Here is a 25,472-nt window from a genome sequence, read left to right on the forward strand (position 1 = left end):
AAAACATGTTTTCTTTGCAAATATTCATCTTCTTCTGACAACTTGCAAAATGTTGCTTAATTTAGTTTGTCGTGTGTATGCTCAAAACAGTGACATTCCGGTAAAATCACAATTTACATTAAAAATCTCTATATCAGTACGCCACCAAAATTATTTTTATTACATTTTTAATTTTGGTATAAATTCCTATTTCCTAAAATCTATATTAGAAAAAAAGTAAGTCGTCAGAATATTTTGACTTTTCAGCAGAGCAGATCCTTAAATGAGTGTTCATTTCATATAAGGTTTTATGAAACGAGTCTAAAATTTAAAGTTTTTTTATTTTTGCGGTCTCAGATTATATCATATAACTTCGGGTTGATTTTACTTGAGGGCAAGGACGTATTATCACATATAAATCCTTGCTTGAGGGTGGTATGGCTTTTTTTTTATTTCATTTTTTTATTAATACATTTTTACATCACTTTTCGAAAGTCTAAGAGTTTTTTTTCACTAGGTACATAATTCTAAATTCCTTCCAAGAATTAGTGAAAACATCTAAAAACACGCGTATATGATAGGCTATAGTCAATGTATAGGCAGTAGCCTCAGCGAATGCTCAAGGAACTCGATCAGATTCGGCATATTAGAGTTACTTCCCTTCTTTGTTCGGTCATTTCCGCCATATTCGTATTGATTTTCGATGTAAACATGGCAGACTGCAGAAGATGACTGCATATGTAATGACTTAGAGGCCATGTCAAGCTGTTTGAGATCTATTCAACAACCGTAATTGAAAACACTGAAAGGTATCAATTGAAAGTGGTTTATTTTACACAGTGCATATCACTTGAATTGAGTTTGTTTGGATCTATTCCCGAAAAAGTAAATCGTGCCTTTCTTTGACGTTGTTAGTACCCCCCCCCCCCCCTTCCTTTCTCACTGTATGTTACCCGACGCCTAGGTGTAACATTGTGGATAGTTTTAAATGAATTAATCTTGTTTTGTTTCTATTAAGTTTATATGTCTAGCTCTTGTGTTGATAATGGATGGCCATACACTTTCTCACAGCATTTTGCTTAGTGATATGGAGTATGCTGGTCGGGCCGAAATGACACTGGGGTCGAAATGACGTTAGCATTTTTACAATGGTGTCATTTTCGACATAGCTTGATAATATCCCATAAGTACAACTGTGTATTGAAACTTTGGCGAATTAATTAGTATTATTATATTTGTATCATATTGTATATAAGGTATAGATCTTGATGTGCAAGATTTCATTAGTTCAAGTTTTTGAGCAAATATGATTATAATTATGTACAGACTATAGATTTTGGTGGTCAAGAAGCTTTGCTTAAAATAGACCGAAATCTGGTATATCTGGTATATAGGTTGCCTTCAAGCTTCACGCTATGGGGAATTTCCCTTTAGCTCAGTCGGTAGAGTGCACATGGTGGACCAGTAAGTCTGAGGTCGTGGGTTTGAGCCTTGCTAACGCGGCACAATACCCTCACCCTGTTATAGTATAGGTGTCAATATTGTATGACATAAATGCACACCATTTATACATGTAAAAGCTAACAACATGTAACTTGAATGCACGGATGCTGGACCTTTGTTTAACTCTGTATGAATGCAATTTAAGTTCTGGACCAAAGATTTTTTTGACACACATTTCAATAATTTTGTTTGTTTGTTAATTAATTTTAATTATATAAATTAGGGCACAGAAGCAGTACTGAGGTCTGTAGACCATTGCTTGAATCGACAGACTGAACGTTTCTTCTCATCACCGTTTTACTCTCCCTCTTCAATTTCTAGTTCTAGTCTACAGCATCCAGCATCCTCGCAATCAATACTGTAGGGGTTACTATCACTGACATTATATTCACCCGTGGACTACCAATGTTCCACACAGGGGTAAACGAGCGAACGTGTGATTTGCACATGTGACTGAGAATACATACATGTATAAGCAATACTGTATTTGCCCTATTTAGCGCCCCTCCCCCTACAAGCATCCCTCCCCTATTCTGGAGAAGAGTTGAAGTTGTATAAACACTAGTGCTTCCATGGATTTAACAGTGTTTTACAACATGTGATGCCACTAACATCAGCATTGAATCCCATATCACATGAACTTGCGTGAATGCATGTTTTTTACATGTGAATAACAACATGATAATGTGTCCCATAAGACAAAAGGCATATGCATGTATACTGTAACAGATGGATGCACCATTTTAAGTACAGACAGATTTAAAATATGGCTGACTTTTTTGTCCACATCTTACATTTTGGTTCATTAATAAATGTCCCTTTTTGTTACAGTTATTTAAGCACTAATTGCGGCGAATACGGTATTATCCCAAGACAATAATTAAGGTGTTTATAAAACTGATGATTGTATGGTATACATAGACTTGGTTTTCTTTTTCTTGCAGAAAGATTTTCCTTTAACAGCACTCAAAACATATAAGAAGCGTTAGACTCCTAAATACTCCAAAATGTCGTAAGTATACTAAAAAAAAAAAATAATATAAAACAAAAGCTCTAACAATAAATATGTAGCTTTAATTGGGTTGATAAGTTATAATTAGAAAAGCTAGAGAACTTGTGCTAGTCTCATATATGGAAAACCCATAAGAAAAATTATGACGTCACAAGATCGTCTTATTTAGTATAGACCTATTGTTTTTAGGTGATTCACCAGACCACTAGTATATAGCTAGCCTAGAAAATTTTGAACATTCATGGTATGCCAACATTTCAGTTGTCGTGCAATTTGTCACACCAGCTGATAATTGTATTTTGGAAGAGATTTGATGAAAGAAAAAGACTTTTATATATAATACAAATATGTAATTTCATGGTGCATGTTGTGAGAATTCCTATTTTTCCCTAGTAGACATGGATACTCTGGTTCTAACTATGATAAGTATGTGGAGAGAACAGAGACATCAACTCTCCATAAGATGAAAGAGACATTCTGGACGACAAAGCAGGCCGTTATTCAGAAACTGGGTAAAAAGGAGGATGAACATGTCGTCGCTTCAGATGCACAACTCGACTCAAAACTTGAGGTAAGTTTGACTAAAACAACCTCGATGTAAGTTAGACTCAAAACTTGATGTAGGTTCGACTCAAAACTTGAGGTAAGTTTGACTCAGACCTTGAGGTAGGTTTGACTCACAACTTGAAGCAGGTTTGACTCACAGCTTGAAGCAGGTTTGACTCAAAACTTGATGAAGGTTGGACTCGGACCTTGAGGTAGTTTTGATACAAAACTTGATGTAGGTTTGACACAAGCAAACTTGATGTAGGTTTGATACAAACAAACTTGATGTAGGTTTGACACAAACAAACTTGATGTAGGTTTGACACAAGCAAACTTGATGTAGGTTTGACACAAACAAACTTGACGTAGGGTTGACTCAAATAAACTTGATGTAGGTTTGACACAAGCAAACTTGATGTAGGTTTGACACAAACAAACTTGATGTAGGTTTGATACAAACAAACTTGATGTAGGTTTGATACAAACAAACTTGATGTAGGTTTGACTCAAATAAACTTGACGTAGGGTTACTGAAATAAACTTGACGTAGGTTTGACTCAAACCTTGGTTTACAGTTCTGTATTGAATTTGATCAGTACCTTTTGTCAGCAATCAGATGAGAGTGATAATCAATTCTGCATGCAGTAGTGAAATTTATCCTATGATATAAGAATTTGATTCTTGGTATTTTCTATAAATATTCTATCTTTGCATGTAAAAAAAATATTTGCCCTTGCAGGTAGTATAGATTAAGATGGAATAGCTAATAAAACTGAATCAAATAATGAGTTACAACTATTACATTATCATTATCACTTCTCTGTATATTGTGTGAAACATCATTGGTAATTTTTAAATTATTTTAATGAACTTGGCTCTTTATGACTTTTTCCATAGATTGAGAGACATTCAATATTAAAGATGCTCCACCGCCGACAAATGGTATTTTTTCACTATCAAAAACCGGAGCAGACAATTTAGTATTTTTCTTCAGTTACAAAAGTTACTTACTTTACACTATTACCACCATTGAAAAGTTTGAGCTTCTAATTTTACTTAAAGTTAAATATACGAAAAATAATTAATTGCATCCCGAAAAAATTCTGTGGCACCATATCTTATATGGAATGAAGTAATGATTGCGCATGCACCAAAGGCGAAATAAATTATTTTATGTTATTTTTTTGTAGGCATATATATACACGATTAAACACCAATTATTGTTCAAATAATGAATATCATTTATGCTCTGTCGGCGGTGGAGCATCTTTAATAATAAGAAGAGCACACAAATAATTCGACATTTTTACATGCATCAATTGTATTTTATGTATTATATCATATTAAAGTGATGATTATATATCAAAATTATTTGACATTGTAGGTGTTTAGAGCCATACAGAAATCATCAATGGAACTTCTACGTGTCATAGAGAAATACCAGGACCGACTTTGTGGTATGTGATAAAAAATACTAATACTATTCTGCAATAATTCTGCATCTCGCCTCCAATTTAAGTACAAGGGAAAATTCTTTTGGCAAGATTACTTAACAAAACTTTATGAAGTATGTGTGGAATTCCAAAGTACGCTTTTAATTTCCAAAAAATATTCCTACATGATTATCAGCCTTGAAGAAAAGATGACGGTGGTACAAAAAATTGTTTTGAAAATATCACTTTTTAAGGCAGTTATCTCCCTTTACTTAGTATACAAAACTTTTTTTAAGACAAGTATTTCTTTTAAAAAGTTTTCCATGAGACCTCTGAAACATTTTCATGTATATTCATTATTGACAAAAACTATTTTTAAACACAAGTGTGCGGTGTATATAATTTGATAAGTGAGCTCATTGCTTGTGGAATGAATACCAGATTTGATAGCTAAACCAGCGATTAATATAAGATCCATTTCAATCTAAGAAATATTAATATTATATCAGTTTGTGAGCATAACGTCATATTTTTTTTCAGAGAAAATGACATGAAATTGGCTCATAAAGAAAATGATGTCATGATAGGTAACTAACCGCAAGGGAAGTCACTCTGTAATATGCAAAAACAGAATACATATTTATTTATGAAGATATCATATTTTATCATTTTACTTTTAGCCCTATCACAGGATGAGAACTCTATGGGTCGCTTCCTAAAGTCTCAAAGTAACATCGACAAGACCAGGGCTGGTAAAATGATGGCTGCCGTGGGCAAATCTCAGAGCTTTGCTGCTCAACAAAGGTAAGAACACCAAACAGTTCTGTCTCAAAAATTCTGACAATTTCCTTGAATTCCCATGACCATGTAAAACCATCTGGGCCTATTTTCAAGAACGTTCCTTAGCATTAGGAATTTCTTAACTTCAAATTCCCTATAAAAAATTGTTACAGAAGTTACCAGTAATGAAAAAAGTCTTAAGTTTTATAAGGAGCTTTTCTTTAAAATCTGTTATACATGTACTTTCCTATGGAGAAGTTCAAGTGATGGAATTTCTTAAATTATAAAAAACCTCATGCGCATATTGTAAGGAATGTTTATGAAACTGGGCCCAGTTGGTATAATTTTGGCCAGGCAAACACATTGGAAACAAACTATTTCGTTGCAATATGTTTTGGGTGTTTCAGACCTGGGTATGTGTACAATTTTGGCGTATTTAGTACGCATATGAGGTCCTAAATACACAATACGCATTGCGTTGGCTTTCTACCATTTATTGAAGCAAATTAAAACTTAAAAATAGACACAGTGTTTAATTTGTCTTTATTTGTGACGATTTTACCTTTCTCCGTAATGAACGCATTTGCGAGGAGTTCCGGTTGCTATGAAGGGTCTGAAGAGCGGTTGAATGTGATGAACATTTTGCATAAAAATGTGAAGCGTCAGCGTGACACTGATCTGTTAAAAAAGAATGTCTAAACAAAACAAAAGTGAAGATGACAATCATGAGGACTCTTGCACACCTAAAAAGGTGCAGATGCAGGAATTGATGTCAAAGTATTAACTATAGTGAGGAGTGGCCCTTTCTCTAGATGTCACAAGAGGGCACACATTTTGTATTTTGCTCCTAATGTGCCAGGTATTTTTCCTGCGGCCGTGCTTGGAGTTATATTTTTTAGTGCTTTTAGTTTATATTATGTTACTTGTTGTCTTACTCACTTAACTGTGCTGTGTGTTGGAAATATAAACATTATATTTAAAATGTATAAATTGTTTTCTTGTAATTGATATTAAGTTTGATATAAAGTAAATATTAAAAATTTTATATCATAATTAAGTACTTTTCTGTGCTGGTAACAGTTCATTGATCGATAATGTAAAATACACATTAGTTATGCAAAATACACATTCAGTGATTGGGGCAATGGGAAATCCACATTTGCTTCAGAATACATGTATATACCCAGGTCTGGTGTTTGTGAGTGTAACATTATATCTTTCACAGGAAGTGACATATTTTTTGCACTAAAACAAAATTAAGCAACAGTAAATGCAGATAACTCTGTAATACAATGTGCAAAGTAAGATTAATTGTAAAAAGCCTGTTTTCTTTTTCAGACTCTCTTTACGTGTACCTTTAGTGCGCCTGTATCAGGAAGTTGAAACCTTTCGATACCGTGCCATCTCCGACACGTTAATGACGATAAACAGGATGGAGGGTGCACGGACAGAATACAGAGGCGCCCTCTTGTGGATGAAAGCAGTCTCGGAGGAATTGGATCCAGATACATTTAAACAATTAGAAAAATTTAGGAAGGTAAGAATTTTATTACAACTTCTGAAACAGTGAGGTATGAGCCAGAATTAGTTTTACATAGTCAATACCTTAGCAGTTACATGGATAGCAATCTTATCCCCTTGACCAATGACGAAAGGAGACTTATATATTTTAAGAGCATTTTAGCTTATACAAAGAGTTCAATTGATTGATATATCATAGATCTATTTCATACTCAATAGGTAGTTATATTTTGTATACTGTGAAGCATATTATTTTTTGTGAGATATAAATTTTTGCGTAATTTTGCAAGAGAGCTCCAAAAAAATTCAACTGTTTCGCAAATAATTTATAAAGTGTATATTAATTGGTATGCATGGTTTTCAGTAAGATCACTTTATCAAGAATATGTATATTCACAAATATATTAGAAACAACAAAGACAAAAAATATTGTATGTTGGGAAATTACGATGTAACTGATACACATATATTTGAATATTATATCTCTCTTGTTGACAGGTACAAGGACAAGTGAGAAAGACCAAGGCCAGGTTTGACAAACTAAAGTTAGATGTGATGCAGAAGGTCGATCTACTAGCGGCCAGTCGCTGTAATATGTTCTCCCATGTCTTAGCCAATTATCAGTCAACACTTCTCCACTTTTGGGAGAAAACGTCTCGCACCCTCTCCGCAGTGGCTGAGAGCTTCAAGGGCTACCAGCATTACGAGTTCAGTATCATTAAGGTGAGATTTTATTTTGTTTTCCAGATCGTGTTCAAGATTTTTTATTGTAATATCTTTTGATAATTTAATTCTTTAAAATTTTCAAGGGTGGCCATGGTGTACACAATTTTCAAAAGATAACTTGCATTAAAATAATTCAAAATGATATCTTGCAATCCATTCTGAAAATGCGACAAAACCGCCATTTTGTTTACGGTGGGAACAATTACATTATTTATTGTATTCTTCTGACTAACAGAATTGTAAATGTGGTCAAAATAATGTGATGTCTCCAAATTTAAAAATCAAAATTTTTTAATGAAGATTATAATATGAAGACTGCTTCTGTATTTGCAAATTACATAATAATCTGCCCTTGTGGGTAGGTATTGATTGTGACATCATGTGTTTGCAAGGGTAATATCATAGTTTTCGGATAAAACAATGTGAATTGAGCTAAAAATATAATGACGTAACAATCGATACCTTCTCGCATGGGAGCTAACTCTGTAATATTTAAAGACAGAATAGTCAAAAGTATTTAACTTTTACTGAAATTTCAGGAATTAGCTGAACCTAGTAAATCGTTAGAGAATTCTTCGCGTCTGGAGCCTGCGGAACGAGATACAGATGAGGAGTTTGATCCCGCAGCGTAAGTGACTCGAGAAATTTTAAGTTTTGTTATTATCTTTTTTAGTTACATTATGTTGTAACGAACATTTAGTGTTTATTGACCACCTGTTATCAGAGGAAACTTTCAAAACCCTTCAATCAATCATTTGACATTATTTCTCATGAGATGTGATGGACATATACACAACAAAAGAAAATATCATGTTTACGTAAAAAATGAAAGACACATCATCTACAAAAAAGCATGATTGTTATTTGGTAACTTACTTGCACAATTTAATGCATCAATTTTTTTTTTTTTTTGGTAATTTGAAAGAAATTAATGTGTTCTTATTATAAAACAATGGAAGTTACCTGTGATGCACATTGTTTTGCAGTTAGCTAATACATGCATATGTTGTGTCCTAATGCTAGATGATTATATATACAAATTTTTGTACTTGAAACATACACATTTCCAAAAAGCAAATAATGTGAATGTGCCAATCGATTGAAAAATATGCTTGATTTGTAAGACTTTAATTGCATTGAGCAATATATCAATGTGTTTGTTTATTTTAGCTATTGCATAATGCACCTTTTATGTTATTGATTTTGTGACAGTTGCAATACACGAACTGTTGTGTTGTAGCTGTATAGACCTTTTGTTATGTGATATGCCAGCTAGTATATGTGTAGCCCTGAAACAATCCCCTATTTTGTATGTTATATTAGATTGTTTGCTTGCACTGAACTCTTATCCAAAGCTACATCCAGATAGCCATCATTCTGATTTTACTGTACTCAAACGTTATTCTTCCATGCTGAAAATATTCTTGAATTGAAAATATTGAAAAAGGTTTTTTTTTTAAATGAGAAAATTTACCAACATCTAAATTTAACTTGATTGATAATTAGTACATTTGTACATGCATGTAGTCAGCATTTGATATTTTAAGTGTCTTTAAATGTATGTGCCCAACGTCCTTTGCATGTCAAAATTTGCACAATTTGAGCTTTTACTGATAAAATTTAAAATCAATTGAATTTGGTCGATTTGGCTTTTATGATGCTAATACGCTGATGCTGATGTGTTTTTGAAATTGCTGAAAGTCATTGACATTTGATACAGTAAAACAATTTTGATGCTTTCTGTTGTTTGTATGTGTTGTTTAGCTAGTAATAGTATTGTACCACCTAAAACCGTTGTTGTAAAGTGAAGCCTTGTTTATCCAGTCATCAGTGGTTCACTCTTCCATCTGTGTGTAACAGTCCTGGCCCTGATTTCTCGAAACAAACTCAAGTGAAATCTGACTGAAGTGAATTTTTTCACATAAGTTACTTAGGGAGAAAAATTAAAGTTTTGACTTAGTCTGTGATCAAACTTTCAAGCATTTGAGACCCGAACCTGGGTTGTTTAATTTGATGACTCTGGAAAGTCACAAACAAGACAGTTCATATATTAATAGAACATTTAAGTTATTTGATATATTGACCTGCATGGTATCGTTTAATCAACATCCCCATAGGCCTTTTGTTTTAGCACTAAAGGTTCCACACTTATGTGTAATGTAAATTTGGTGATAAGCAAGAAATTGGAGGAGTGGGGGCAAAAAAAAGGGGGAGGGTGGTTATGGTAACTTAATTTGCAAAACTTTCTCCTACGACTGCTGTTTCCTACCGTAATCCGTACAAATATTTTCAGGCAAAAGTTTTGTTTTTGTACTGGTTCTCAATATCAGAAAATTGGTTAAAACCTGCCAAGGGATAAAAAAATATCTAAACAATTCTCAAGGAGAATAAAAAAAGGATGTCTTTACCATTAAAAACTACCCAAATCTGTAATTACTTCCTAAATGAAATCCTTGCTCCTTGATAATTAATCACCACATCTACACCACCCAGCTAGCTAGTGTTTTGTTGTGTTGTTGTAGCATGTGCTTTTATTGTTTTGACCAGTGATTTAGAGGATGTCAGTGACGACAAGATGACTGACCATAGTCCAGTGTTACAACCGTCCCGATTGACCGATGATACGGGTCAGGAAAGTCTAAATGAAGATAAAGAGGCATCGGCCGAACCAGCTCAAGAAATACCAAAAATATCCGCCCCAAATCATCATCCGCCAAATCATGAGAATCACGAACCTGATGAACAGGAATTAAATAATCTTATAGACTTACAGATTGATTCAGATAGTGACAGGTAGATACCAAGAAGAACCATTATCAAGTTTTGCTTTGGTTGCTCCCTAAATGGGGTCTTTTTCAGATGAAATTGAGTTGTTCATTATAATTTGAATGAAGCAAAAAGTGGGATTTTTACTTTTTATTTGCTTAAAAAGGATTTGGGGACGGTGTAAATCCAGATACTGATTATTGAAACATGTTTCATAGGTGTATATATATAAAAAAAAAACACAAAGAGATATAATTCTGTATAATGATTCATTTCAACCTAAAAGGCAAAAATTTAAAAAAAAAAAAAAAAAAAAGGCAATATCAAAATATGAGGTTTCTGAATACCTTCATATGGTAACATCTAACATATAGAATTAATAATTTTGTTTGAGAAAAAGTAGTTTGTTAATTGCAGTGTTGATAATTCATCAAATGACCGCAAAGTTGCATCATCATGCAATTTTGACAGGGTTTATCCTGGATTGGAGTTCATTTTTGGCTGTCGCTGTAAATAATATTTATGTATAACATTTCGAAATTATGTGCGTTGGGTAGTTGCCAGGTACTGATTGCTGGTCGGTGGTTTTTCTCCGGGTACTCCGGCTTTCCTCCACCAACAAACCGGGCATGTCCTTACATGACCCTGGCTGTTAATAGGACGTTAAACTAATAAAACCAAGGTTAATTAGTTATAGTGATGAGAGTCACTAAGGTAACATCAACTTCGGAGAATGCTTCTTGACCACACTGACTTATATAATTACTGATTGGAATCATCTAAATATAAATACTAATGACCTGTTTTCTGCAGTCATTTTGACCTTCCAGCCTCAAATTGTCTGCATTGCCAGTTATTGTCAATTATTCATTTTCTAAAAATTCTGAAAATTGAAAAACATATACCAGCATATGTACCAGAATTCTATAAGCCTGCATCATTATCACAATTATATACTATGTTTATATGTTTTGTTACAGACTATTGTCTTTGGAGGATGAGAGTACAACAGGGGATGATAAACGACAGACCGGCAGTTTGCAGAATCTATACGAAGGGGAGTCGGATAACACAGACGGTAAGTCTCCCCACTTAATCTCCCCCCAAACTTCTTCCCACACACACACACTCTCACCCCCAACCAATTAACGACAGACCGCCAGTCAGAAAGTACAGAATCTATACGAAGGTGAGTCGGATAACACAGACGGTATGTCTATAGAAAGTCTTCATAAGACTCCTTTCCACCTATTACCCCCCTTTCCACACACACATACACCCTCACCCCCAACCAATAAAAACGACAGACTGACATTTTACAGAATTTATGCAAAGGCGAATTGGATACCACAAACGGTAGTTCTATAGCAATTCTCCAATGCACTACCACAAAACCCACCCACCCCCCTCCAATAAGGATTATGGAAGACTCCTCCCACACCCCCCCCCACCCAAACCACCCCCTCCTCTTACTCACACCCTCAACACACATGCCCCTCACACAACTTCACCCCCCACCCAAAGATAGGTTGCTATGAGATGTTAAATATGTGTATAACAAGCAATGCTTATAACAAAGTGATATCATTAGTCCCCAGAGATTTGTTATGTTAGAAGTAAACATTCTGACGACCTGTTTGTGTTTCAGAAAAACGATTAGATGGCAAGTCAGACGGCCACGACATCATGGAATTCGGAGACTTTGTAGACGATTCTCAAGATGACCTTGATTTTAGTGGAAAAATTTTATCTTTACAACAGCAACACCCTATGTCAAAACTGGATAAAAGTAAGTCTTGGTGTTATCACTTAAAGGAGAATTCAATCTAAAAATTTGCACATAAATCTGCAACACACCTATACTGTGCTATGCCAGAAAACCCCATGATAGTGAAATGTTCAAACTCACTCGCTGTTCGCCATTACACATAGTGGTCTTGTACGCCGAACCCTGGCCCATGCTCATGGAGTGATGTTTTGTCTTGAACTATTCAAATCCCACATTAGTGTGTTTACCTCATTAGGTAAATTGTCATGCCTAAAAAATCATTTCATGAACTCCTCAGTGGTTATGTATGTTATTTGATTAAAGTACGTGACACTGGCTCAGATATTGGTACAGCGTACATATTATACCTTAGCTTCTAAATTGTATTGCTATACCATTTGGAATTTCAACATTATCAATCAAAATGCTTAACGATGACATGAAATTTGTCAATATGTTATGTTATAATGTTTCATAAGAAATGTATAACAATACATTTATGACATATTTTGCTTCGTGGTTATGTAACAAAATTAGGATGACCGAAATTTCCCTTTAATTTGAAAATCAAACGGAATTTATTTTTAAATTTAGAATAGATGCTACTGTACACCAACTTTTTTTTTACTTTGACTTAATTTTGCAATCATCACATAGTAGAGCCAACACAGTTATTTTTGTTCAAGAGGTTCGATTGGTTGGCTATCATAGCTCTGATACCTCCGGGTCTGCAGGGTGATCGAGAAAAAGTGTCTTAATTCAGATGTTTCAATGACCATAACTTTTAAAAGGAGGCGAAGCCTAAACAAATGACCTAAATAACAATAGAAATGATTTTTGATTTTAATTAAAATTTATTTTAGCCGTTTATTTTAGATTATTAATATACTAGCTTTATACCGTTTTTATCTCATTATGAACTACTGGTAGCTATTTATTTAAACCGAAATCACCACATAATCTTTCAAACACTTCCTGATATCTAATGTGATTGTAATATATGTGTGTTATTCTGTTTTAAAATAGCTGCATATACCCAAAAAAAATTTCTTTTTAAAATATCAAATTTGGACCTTTCTTTCTATCAGTTATGAAATGTTAAAATATTCCTGTTCATTTTAAGGTATGACACAGAATACAGTGCACAATAAATCAGTTCTAGTTCACCTTGCCTTCAACAGAAATTACTTATCATTTTGATATTCAATTTATTATTCAATATAATTCATTAATTAAAAGTAACATACACCTGCCATTCATCTTTGTGGCAGCTTTAAGTTTGCACCTGATGCACAGAGGTTTTTATGTGTAAATGTAAGATTGTGTCATATTCAAAGTCTCAGGTAATGGCATCTTTACAAAATCAAACTCATTTACCCCTGAAATTTCATAATGAACTGTTCTAGTCCTTGATTAAGGAGCACTTAAATGTGTCTACGAAGGTGAATGGAATAAAATAGAATTTTCAGTATATAAATGATTTAAAATAGCTGATATCCTTGCCTTGGAATTAAAAATACATACATTACCTTGAAAATTTGAAAATTAATTATAGTTTCATATCTACACTGACTGGTATGTTTTCTTCATTGATAGTGTATGTACCAAGATAGATTATATACAGACTAATTTATAGAAGTGAAAAACAACTCAGCATAGAAAATAAACACATTGAATGTAATAATTTCTAAAAGCTGCTAATTTTGAAAGACCTTCAACTTAACCTGTATGTAAAAGCAATAATTTTAAGAAAAAAAACTTATTATTAAAGTATTTTAGATGTTTATAATGATATATAGTGATTATTAAGACTAATATTTGTAAAATTAAAATGCAAATAAACTTAAACATTATAATGAATGATGTCAGATATTCAACTGATTTTACTACACCTTTAAATATGAAACAGCTGATTTTTCATCTTAAAACATGTTATCAAAACAAGTTTAGATCTCTGCACCATGTTTAAACAACAATGAAAGATGAGACATTTCTTTCTGTAAATAATTCTTTAATATTATTATATTATAATATATAAAAATTCTTTGATATATATAATTGTAAAGCGTGTCAATCTATTATTTTATCACATGGTCACCGATTTTTCAAATTTGACCCGACCCTCCAAATTGAGTAACAGGTCATAAAGGTCACACATATCGAAAGACCTTGACCTCTCCGAGAGCCTCAGTGACCACTAGAGTGTCGTTAGTAGTGGTCAGTGCCATTGGATGCCACAAACCATCTGCCTGTGTCAGAAGTGGACGGTTGAACTGACCGTCTGGCTTTAGGAGAAGAACTCGGTCGTTGTTGTTGTCGGCCACAAAAAGATGACCGTACTGATCACAGCAGACACCATAAGGCTGTAAAGTCTGATTGTCACGCGTTCCGTACGTTCCCGACCGTGACAGATACGACCCCTTGGGGGAGAAAACTTTAATGTTTGGTGCAGCGGTGTCGGTCACCAAGATATTACCCACACTGTTGACTGACACATAGAAGGGATCAACCAGTGCATTTGTGCCGTCCTTGTTGCGGCCAGCGATTGTGGTGACCAGACTACCGTCTTTGGGATCATGAACAGTTAGCTGAAGCTTCTGACAATCGACCACGATGATTTGTCCCTGTTTGTTTGTGGTGATGCCACGAGGGTTTCGGAAATGTCCCTTGATAGAGTACACAAAATTCCCTGACTGCGTAAACACTTTAACATCCTCAGATTCACGATCTGTAACTGCGATGTTGGAGTTTGGTAACACCGTTAAATCAAACGGGGTTCCAATCTTTCCCTCTCCTTCCCCGCAAAACACAAGCTTCTTCTGGCCGTCGCTACTGAAAACTTTTATGTTCTTGTTGTCGCGGTCAGCTATAACGAAACCCTTGTCTTTTGTGATGGCCACTCCAGTCGGCCACACATCTTTTGTGTCCTCCCCACACTTTGTCGAAAATGTGAGAGTGGACTGTGGCGTGTTCCTGACAGGTGGCAGTAGTGTAGTGGATAGACTCATGGTTGCCATGGAGACAGAATCATCGTTACCAAGAGGCACATGTCCCAGAGAGAGGTTACCAAACATGGCAGACACTGCAGCCTTGGTGGGACAGGTTGGGTTGAAATTAACGCGTAGTTTGGTGTTGATACCGTCCAGTTCCAGATGAGTAAGTTGTGTGAGCCGATGGGTAACCAAATGATGTAGTGACAAGAGTTCTTCCCCTTGGCCATGGGCCAGTAGGCACTCCAGGTAATTTGCATTGTCACCTAAGGAATGCTGAGCCCGTTCCAAACCGGAAATTTTCTCTTCCAACATTTGTTTCTCTTTTGTGCATTCTTCAGTCACACGCTGCTTTGTCTGATTCTTATGCTCGTCAATCATGGTGTGAAGTGTATTTGCCTGGTTTTCCAAGTCAGAGAAAAGTTTAAGTTTCGCCACCTCCACATTTTCACTGATGTTGGTGAGAAATGCACAGTACTTAGAAATGGATGGAATCTGTCTCACTAGTCCCCTCATCAGTCCTTGCATTGACAGTTTGTATCGCGGCACAGCAGCCTCCACTGAGCATGTGCTATGACCTTTGTGACCTGATGTCATGCATTGGCTACAGACAACTTCCTCACACTTGTCACAGAATAATGTCACACTTTCCTGTGGATGATGGGCACAGGAAGGCGATTGATGTCCGCGGATGTCGTGATCGTACATCCCCATCTTAATTTGTTGGTATGGCGCCACTTGGTGACCGCGGGTGAGCTTTGTGCGACGATGCGCATCACTGCAGCTGTCACATATATGGTCACGACAGTCTAGACAGAGTGAAGTCGCGGTAGACGACTTCCCAGTAAAGGCACAATAATCACACTTGGGTGTTGGACCATGTTTGTACGTGTGCAGCTCCACTAAATGTTTGAGAAAGTTGTTCACAGGGAAAGTTTGCCCTCTGATGCTTGATCCACATATCGGACACTGGAACACCTGGCCTGCAGGCGTTTTGTCTTCAGACTCTGTATCATGATCAACTCCATTACTAACATTTGAATCACATGACTTTCCATCTGTGGAATTATTCTGTGGGGTTGTAAGTTTTGTCGCTGGGTTTGATTTCTTTAATATTCCGTTGGGTATTTTGCCATTAGAATTGGAGTCTTTTGTTTGTGGTGAATCCTTGCTGGTGCTCTCTTGTTTTGTTGGTTGACTGAGATTCTGTACACAATCCACACACAGGCTGTGGAGACAGGGTAGAAGCAGGGGGGTTGTAAACTGTTCAGAACAGCCAGGACATTTAAGGAAGTCCGTTTCCAGTAGCTCTGCTAATGTTTGTTTTCCCTCCCCACTCACTCCAGGGGTGGCACCCCTCTCCATGGTCACCTGGAAATAACAAGAAAAAAGATGACATGAATGATAATTTTCTTATTAATTTTTTTCATTGATTCCATGGGTATATGGCAATGAGTGAGTGTATACATATACATTTTAAGTTATGATATTTTCTATGAGAAATATGACATTATATGTTCTAAAACTTAACGAGGTACATAACCATTAATTGGTATACCTTTGCACAAAGTCGGGGGAATAGATTTGTACATGAAACACATTGCACCCAATAATCACTCGTTGGGGTGGAGGCATAACGTCCCAGGATGTTGAAATCATAGACATTCTCGATAGAACTGGATCCAGGAGAATACAGAGGTCTCATTAAAAATTCAGGCTGGTATAAATTGTAAAGGAGTGAGTCCAACACGGCGGTGTATCCAAGAGTGGTACTGTGGGATACCTTATTAATTCAAAATGTACATTACTTAAATGTTGAATAATCTGAACTATTTGCAATCTTACACATCATTTCTCATACTCCATCAGTATCAGGACTTGTGAAACCAGATAGCTTGGTATTTGATTTCAGTGTAATTTGTTTAAAAAGATAAATTGTTTCTGGATCCTGCCATCAATAGCAATGGTATATATTGTTGATTGACCTAATATGTAATGTATTTGTATTTGTGGTGTGTCATACGTAGAAATGAACATCAAAATGTTCAAATGATTATTATTTCTGTATATTATGCATTTCTTAATATCAAAAGCAATGCCCCTTGTTCATATACTGCATTACAAAAAAATCACATCTGCTTTCTGCAAATGTACATGATCAATCAAAGACTTATGAACAGATCTAGATTTCAGTTGTATACACATAATTAATATAGAGTCGTGATATGTACATACCGGACATTGTGTTATATGTAACATTCATTATTATAGTTTGTTATCACTATTTTTCATTGTATAATGTATCATTCAACACAATTTATTTTTCAAAAATCCACTTTCAAGAAATCTCCATTAACTTTTGGTTTTCCTCAAATATTGTATTTGTATGGCATTCATTTCATTTAACAGGTTTGATATATTGATTAATAATTAATATAACAAATTACATATTGACATATTACATAATATTTACACCTAAAACTATATGTGTTTTGTATAAATATTAAACTCACCTTCTTGGGGATATCAGGCTCCGATATTCCTGTTTACCAGGTATCTAGTCCTGGTATTAACTACCAGTATGAATAACTGTCATAGAAAGTCTGTTTTTATGTTACTACGACGATACTCTCTGGTTCTTCCATTTACCATTGTAATCCGACCACCCATTATAGTCAGTTCCAGAAAAGCTGATTAAAAGATTAAGCTTCTTTTCTCTAGTATATCGGAATGTTTAAAGGTCTTTCAACTTATAAAATAATTGTCAGGCTTTCTGTGTTCATACATGTGTGGATTTTAATTATGTACATACCTGGATAATTATGTACATTTTTTTCCATGGATCAATAATGCAAGATTTTATACAACTTTTATTTTTCAAATTAAATGGCCATGCAGGAGGACTTTTGTGTTGACAAAAAATTATTTAATGAGTGAATTGAAATATTTCAAGGGTATATAACAGAAATTATAACGATACACATATAGTCTGATATACACAATCAAAGCTGTACAGAAAAAGTATATTTTGTGTTAGAGGTTGTGATGACTCAGTGGTTCAGGTGTCACATTACAAATTGACAAATAACCAAAACCTCCTCCATGTCTGCGTCTTGAGTTTAATTCCAATGTGAGAAGTTGTCAGATCGGTTAGTTGTTGTTGTTGTTTTTCTCCGGGAACTCCAGCTTTTCTCCATGGCTACTAAACTTGGCACATCCTTAAATGACAGTGGCTGTTTAAATTATTAGGATGTTCAATTAATCAAAACCATAAAACAATGCACGAACAATGATCCTTGAGACTGTTCAAGTTGTACTTAGGATACATCGCGAAATTTATGAAGTTTTCAGTATAATTTTGAAATAGACTATAATCAGTGACCAGTGTCTATAGCACTGCAAGCATTCGGTAATGTATTGAGTATTTTAGTTGATTGGTTTTCACCAGTTCCACTTTTATAATGTATGGTCAGTTTCACAAAATACAAAAAAAAAAGTTTCATTTACAATTTGTATGATGATATTATAAAATATTATAAACTATTGCAGATCATACAAAAAGTATAGAAACAATTATCATGCTTTGGTAGACAAATATTGCAAAAAGCTGACAAAATTCAAAATTTCAAGAAATAAATTTTTTTCTGAAATTATGGTCAAGCCGACAATACTTTATGAAGTGTCTTGAGTGGGCTATCGATCTCTTCATTGATTGTGTATTGGAAAGCTAGCTGGCTTTTCACCACATTTCATAAAGCTGAGCATTAATTCACTCTGTCAGCTCCATAAGCGTTTAGAATGACAAAACGGCCAAAGTCTTATCTACAGAGTAAATGCTTCCCTCCAATCCTTCGCCATTTAGAAAACGGACAATGTACAACTAGTGGTATGTGTCTTTAGAAATGGAGCCATTTTGCAGGGGATCTGTTTTGTAAATATTTAATAGACAGGTATTCAATTCTGAATTTCATTGTTGATTTTCGTTATTGAATTTTTAATTGGGCTTAAATACACAGGCATGTCATACATATGTCTAGGTGTATAGGTTTTGAGTTTACTTTCAAGGATACAATAACAGTTATGTTTTAAAAAAAATATGATCTGTCTATTTCTCTTTCACAAACTTGTTTTTCAATTTAAATGTCAGCTATATATATATAAGAAAAAAAAAATCATACACAAGTAATGTGTATAGCATATAACCTTGGGTTCTTTCTCTGGGTCTAAATTTTAGCTGTTTTTAAGAAAGAATATTTCATGGATCAAATTTTCACAATAATGCCCTGGAAGCAATAAATTCACATTCCACTAAATTGCAAAATAATTCATATATGTAAGTGACAAAGTGTATAACATAAGCTTATAAATATTGTTAATTAATGACTTAACAAATTTATTGTCTGAATATCAAGCTATCACTAACTGTGTTTGATAATATGTGTATCACAAGAATGCTTTGTACATGTAAGAAACAAACATAATTCTTTCTTTTAAACTTGACAAATGTAACATATTTTACACACGTTTTAAGTCAAACAAATGAGATACCGGTATACAGAATGAAAAAACTCAGTCCATCGGAGAACATTAATCTTGATAAACATGGAAATGTATTACCACATCGCTCAGGTGACATGTTATTATAATCAACAGGTCAACTCTCTGGGTACACAGCAATTGATTGTTATAAAGAAATTGATATACAGGTGTTTAAATAGAAATCAATTAGGGCCAATAAATATTGAAAGGGCAGGGATTGTGAAGTTTAGTCAGGCATGGTATTGCCTATTAACAGGTATTGTATGTAGGATTAAGATAGAATTACCTGCTGAGCTGATCAAGAGTTGTCCATGAAAAATATTTGTTTAATGTACAGGTGATTCAAAGCATAAGCTCAATGTATTACGTAATAATTATTATGTCTTTGGTCTTTGGATAGACAGAGTTATTTGCCCTTGTGGATAGGTATTTATTGTAACATCAGGTTTATATTGCATTAGGTTTATATGGGTTTAACATCATATTTTCTGAGAAAACATTGTCTTTTTGCTCACGAAGTACATGTAACAATGTCAAAATTGATACATATCCCCAAGGGAGATAATTGAACTCTGTGATATGCAAAGACAAACACTTATACTCATTGCAATTAAAAAAGTACATTTTAAGTGATTTCTAAACAGGATTTGTCTGTCCCGCAATAAAATTTGAAAGACTGAATAATAAAAAAAACAGTTGGTTATATATATATATATATAGTGCTGTTGGGATTCATTTCCGAAAATTCGTAAAATTCTGTATCTAGTTGGGAAGCTTAAATAGATTTATCAGTAGATTATGTTCGTTGAATAGTCTTCTTAGGTTGAAGAGAAATTAAAATGTATATTATAACTATTTTTGTTTTCGTTTATATATTTATGTGTTTGCTGTTTTACAGGTAAACAGGACCTTCTCTGTGACGATATCGACCAGGATGAGTCGGAGAAGGACGACATGACAATTCTCAATGAGATATTAAACGCTCCGTCGACAGGGGGCGATGATTTTACGCGGGAATGGCAGGCAGTGTTTGGAAATGTGCCGCTGTCTTCAGGAACGACGAACACACCCGTGGAAAGTGACCAAGCTGAGTCTGCCGAGTTCATGCCGTCAAATCTGCTGGATCTCGGCAAAATCAACAGCCAGTCAAGTAAGTCTTAATATAATCCTGTATCACTGCTGCGTACTTGGTATATAGTGGTAATATTGTAGCTCTAGGTAGTAATGATATCGTCTTAAAAAAAAAAAGAATAAAAAAACATGGTTGGTTTTGATGAAAAATGTCAATGATGTTCTGTCTGAAAGTGTGAGACCTAATATATGCAATAACTTAAAATTACAGTTATTCTTTTATCTAAGGTCAATAAGTTTATTGTTGAGTGAATTAAACTTGGGCATCATCATTATCATTTTTACACCCTCATAAGGAAGTTTGAGTTATCTCCCCTTTGTCTTCAGAATTTGTTATTAAAACTGATTGTTTTGCTATTTAATGAATATGATTTCATATGACTTATTCTTTAAAGGAATTTAAGACTTAATAATTATGTAATCTATTCAGACTTTTCACATATCCTGTAATTATACTTCTTGTGTTAGGTGTCATAATATGAGTATTATTTCATCTTTAACCTTTTCACCACTGTAGGTCATAATGGACTCATCCAGATCAGTGACTGGTAGAGTCTACTAAAGTTACATAGGGGTGAAAATGTTAATTGGAAGTTACCACCAGACAAACTGTACACAAAATGAAACTTAAATGTGTTCCAAATTTTAGCAATACGCTAATTAGATAATGCATAAAATAATAGAAATGAAAAGGAGAAAATTAAAGTGTGATATTTAAAAGATTCTTTATTTGTGTTGTGTGTTTTAGATGGATCAGCTAATGCAGGGACACAGAGCTCCAAACAAAACAGCGCTTCCGGACAGGAACTACAGCAATCAAAACCTAAAGGGGCTAGTAAAAAGGTAAGGGTCAGGGGTCATGTACATTGTAGGGCTCATATCCCATAGAGGCTAGTAAAAAGGTAGGGGGTCAGGGGTCATATAGGGTTCAAATCTGAAAGGGGCTGGTAAAAAGATCAGGGGTCAACTCTGAAATGGGCAAGGGAATAGGGTCAGAGGTCAAGTAATAAATAAAGGGTAAGAGATCAGATGTCAAGTTGGTTAACAAAGAGGTCAGGGGTTGAAGTTTTAAAAGGAGCTAATGAAAAATCAAGGAATGAGGAGTCTAATGTTAAAAGGGCACATAAAAATTGAAGGATTCAGGGGTCAGTTAAGTCTTCAAAGGTGTGTGTGTAAAAGGGTAAGTTATCATGAATTTAGTACGAAAGGTTGTAAACAGTGTAGTGGTTATGTAATAAATAAATTAGTAAGGGGTTAACACCTCAGTCCTAGAAAATGTTAGAATGTGAATAGGCTATCATAATCAAGTATGGAGCCTAACTCATTTTGAATTTGAAATAATAATTTTCCTTTTAAGTGTTTGTATTGGTATATATGTAAAACAATTCATTTTTAAATTACAGGGTGAAAAGAAAGATATGTCAGCGTGGTTCAACTTATTTGCCGACCTTGACCCCTTGTCGAATCCGGACGCTATCGGTAAATCAGCTGACGACATGACTGACGCCCAGATGTAACAGACTTATTATGAAGATAATGTTTCTCTTTAGCCTAGTGCAACCTGATCAGTTTCTCTTATGATTTCTTAACATTGATTTTTACCATCATCCTTGACCATGCTTGGATTCTCATATGACATACTGTTAGACCAAATTATTTTCATAGCGACTGAATTTCAATAAAAGTCATTTACCTGACATTTTGAATCATTCACCCCTGTAGTTTTACAATAGTCTATTCTAGTCCTTGATTTGGAAGAGTCTAAATGTGTCTTCAGGGGTGAATGAGTTTACTCCCCGATCTGATCATCAAAAATAGATTTACACCAAAAGTGGTATGTAACATTGTAAAAAACATCTTTGTGGCATCTGGCGATTTAATTCCATGATATTTACTAAAATAATAGTTCTTCTATACCTTAGCATGTAAAATGTTTTTGGCAATCAATCTTCGCAGAGTTTAATCTGGGATGAAAGTAAGTTAGTTTATATATAGTTCAGGGTACGTGTACTGTAAAACTAGCTTGTTTTCACTGTGACTTAATTTTAAATTTTTACAATTTTTTTCACAATGGTTTAATTTCGCGATCAAGACATCTTTGGTTCTTTTTTACATGTTTGAGACATTTTTGTGGCATTTTTTATCCCGAAATCTCATTGTCCGCGAAACACGCGGAATTCAATCGCCAATGAAAATAAGTTTGTTTACAGTCAGTATACAGTTCTTTCTGTTCCTTTGAAGAGACTTTTATTCTAAGGATCAATGGATAGGGTTTTTATTTTATTTTTTTTTGTAAGAAATATTACATTACTGTTAAACTTATGCTCATCAAAACAAATTGAATATGAGAAAATTACATTGTAGATAGCATGTTATATTATGGGTCTTGTTGTATGAAAGATGAGAAATTGCTAATCATTGATTAAGTGAAAATATCAGACCGACCACTATTCCATTCCTCGACAAAACTTTTAGGAAATATTGACCTACAAACAAGGTAATAATTTTAAGAGATAAATAAGTCCTGTTAACAACTCATTTTTTGTTGTTGTCAAATTCAAATTCAAATGTTACGCAAATAAATATTGCTAGTTTAAAAATTATATATGAATGCAGTGATATTTTATTGTCATAAAGAGCCTTTAAATATGAATGCATATATTTGTGAAAATTTTTGAAATAACAAAGTCGCGAAATATTTATACAAAGCAGTTTACAGTATAAACTCATCCATACCTGAAATTTCATAATAGGCTAGTCTATTCTGGTTTTTCAGAAGAGCCAAAATGTGGAATGAGGGGTGAATATGTTTAAAAGAAAATATCAGATCGAACACTATTCCATCTGTTGCCAATACTACATCTATATTATACAATTATGCCCTCTAAGCAAGGTCGTAAAAGATAAAAAGTATATGTCTAGCAACCTTTTAATTAGAATGAATGTGTTCGAGTAAAATGGAATAAATATAAAAATCTCATTCATCAGAAAAATTGTCTGTAAAACTCATTGCTTGAAGAATCTGTCTGTTGCCTTTGCTTGAAGTTAATTTTTCATGGTTAAAAAAAATGATAAAAAATGTCTGATGTACGTATCATATATTTTAAGTATGATAACGAAAGTTTGTAATATGTAATATCAGTTATATATTGGTGTGTAGCATCATCTTATCATAATGCCCAGAACCAGAGGATGTACTGTGTCATATTTATTCTATTGGAGCCAAAATCGGGATTTCAAAATTAATCATTGTCAGAGAAATGTATTACATGTCTAAGTATCACCAAGTTTAAATTTCAATTATTCATGTTTTAGATTTTTGACACAAATTGACGAACTTTAAATCCGGTAGCTTTAATATATACATGTGTATTCCAAAGTTTTTTTTCAATTTTTTAGGTTTTTGTTTTTCTAATTTTTTTTTTTAATTTTTTTTTTTTTTAATATGAAAAAAATGGATCTGGTATTCATGTAGCTTTTTCTTACTTATCAGTGAACCACTGGCATTTAGCTACCAATCGTGTTGTTAATTTGATCTTGTCAATTTTATTTCACTGAATTGATCATTAGGAATCAAATACAATATCTGCTACTTCTTGATCATTTTTGTTATGAAATAAATAAACTGTGTTCAATTCATATCACTTACAATATTGGGTTTTTGAAATACCAGAATATGGTGGGTAAAATAATTAGTAAATAACTTCAAATAATTGTGTTCTCTGGTTTTAATATACAATAAAGAATATTAAATAGTTTATTCAAGATATTAGAAAATATTTACTTCAAATCATATTTATTTATGCACTGTTTTGTTTGAAAATGTGCAATACAGTTTAAGTTTAAAAACATTTATAAAGGATATGCCAGCCGAATCAACTGTTATCATTCCATTCCAGTTACTGTTGATTCTTGTGCATTTATGTTAACACTTTTTAGTTTTAAGTAGTTTATATATCTATGTTATTATCGACAAGTGAATCTCAAGTTATATTTTACTAATTAAGAGGTTTTCAGCTGTAGTTGTAGAATATCAAGGTGTGTTGGATAATACGTAAATTTAATGAAATATAAAAATAATTTTTCAAGATGCCTTTGTCTTATTTAAAAAGTGAATACCGTAAAAACTTTTGCTCTTTAGGTTTTGCATAAATTGGAAAAAAAATACCTGAAGTATGTACCCTATGAAATTTTTAATCTGATTTGATTAATAAAAATGCATCATCGACAAAAATAATGTATCATAAAGTTTTAGTGTGCTTTAAGCAAATTTACAATATTGCTTGTGTTATCAAAAAATGACTACTTTGAGCATATGAATTCAATTCAAATTACCACTTTGATCATTTGAATTCAATTCAAATAACTACCTTGATCATATGAATTCAATTTAAATTACTGTGATCACATGAATTTAATTCAAATTACTATTTTGATCATATGAATTAAATTCAAATTGCTATTATCATAGGAATTAAATTCAAATTACTGCTTTGATCATAAAAATTCATTTTAAGTTATTACTTTGATCATATGAATTGAATTCAAATTATTAGTTTGATGATATGAATTCAATTCAAATTCCTACTTTGGTCATATGAATTTAATTCAAATTACTATTTTGATCATATGAATTCAATTCAAATCGTTACTTTGATCATATAGATTCAATTCAAATTATTACCTTGATCATATGAATTAAATTCTAATAACTACTTTTAGCGTATGAATTCTATTCAAATTATATTACTTTGATCATATGAATTTAATTCAAAGTT

General features: G+C 33.6%; 2 protein-coding genes across 4 annotated transcripts; one reads left to right on the plus strand and one right to left on the minus strand.

Annotated features, from left to right (window-relative positions):
• Positions 1–231: 231 nt before the first annotated feature.
• Positions 232–24,818, plus strand: LOC138311111 (islet cell autoantigen 1-like). Of its 3 annotated transcripts, none has more exons than XM_069252551.1 (14): positions 232–788; positions 2,427–2,494; positions 2,888–3,065; positions 4,425–4,497; positions 5,154–5,277; positions 6,592–6,790; positions 7,273–7,497; positions 8,040–8,128; positions 10,048–10,293; positions 11,247–11,344; positions 11,915–12,055; positions 20,462–20,713; positions 21,443–21,537; positions 22,098–24,818. In XM_069252551.1, the coding sequence occupies exons 2-14, from the start codon at positions 2,490–2,492 to the stop codon at positions 22,209–22,211; spliced, it is 1,839 nt and encodes a 612-aa protein (XP_069108652.1). In that variant the 5' UTR covers positions 232–788; positions 2,427–2,489; the 3' UTR covers positions 22,212–24,818. The 3 variants fall into 3 exon arrangements, with proteins under 3 accessions (XP_069108652.1, XP_069108653.1, XP_069108654.1); XM_069252552.1 differs by having other exon boundaries at positions 2,891–3,065; XM_069252553.1 differs by lacking the exon at positions 10,048–10,293.
• On the minus strand, positions 14,067–17,692 carry LOC138311109 (tripartite motif-containing protein 2-like). Its single transcript, XM_069252550.1, has 2 exons — positions 17,538–17,692; positions 14,067–16,395 (listed from the first exon to the last, which is right to left on the minus strand). The coding sequence occupies exon 2, from the start codon at positions 16,387–16,389 to the stop codon at positions 14,185–14,187; it is 2,205 nt and encodes a 734-aa protein (XP_069108651.1). The 5' UTR covers positions 16,390–16,395; positions 17,538–17,692; the 3' UTR covers positions 14,067–14,184.
• Positions 24,819–25,472: the final 654 nt, after the last annotated feature.

The sequence above is a fragment of the Argopecten irradians genome, chromosome 16, assembly GCF_041381155.1.
Source record: "Argopecten irradians isolate NY chromosome 16, Ai_NY, whole genome shotgun sequence".
Lineage (NCBI taxonomy): Eukaryota > Metazoa > Mollusca > Bivalvia > Pectinida > Pectinidae > Argopecten > Argopecten irradians.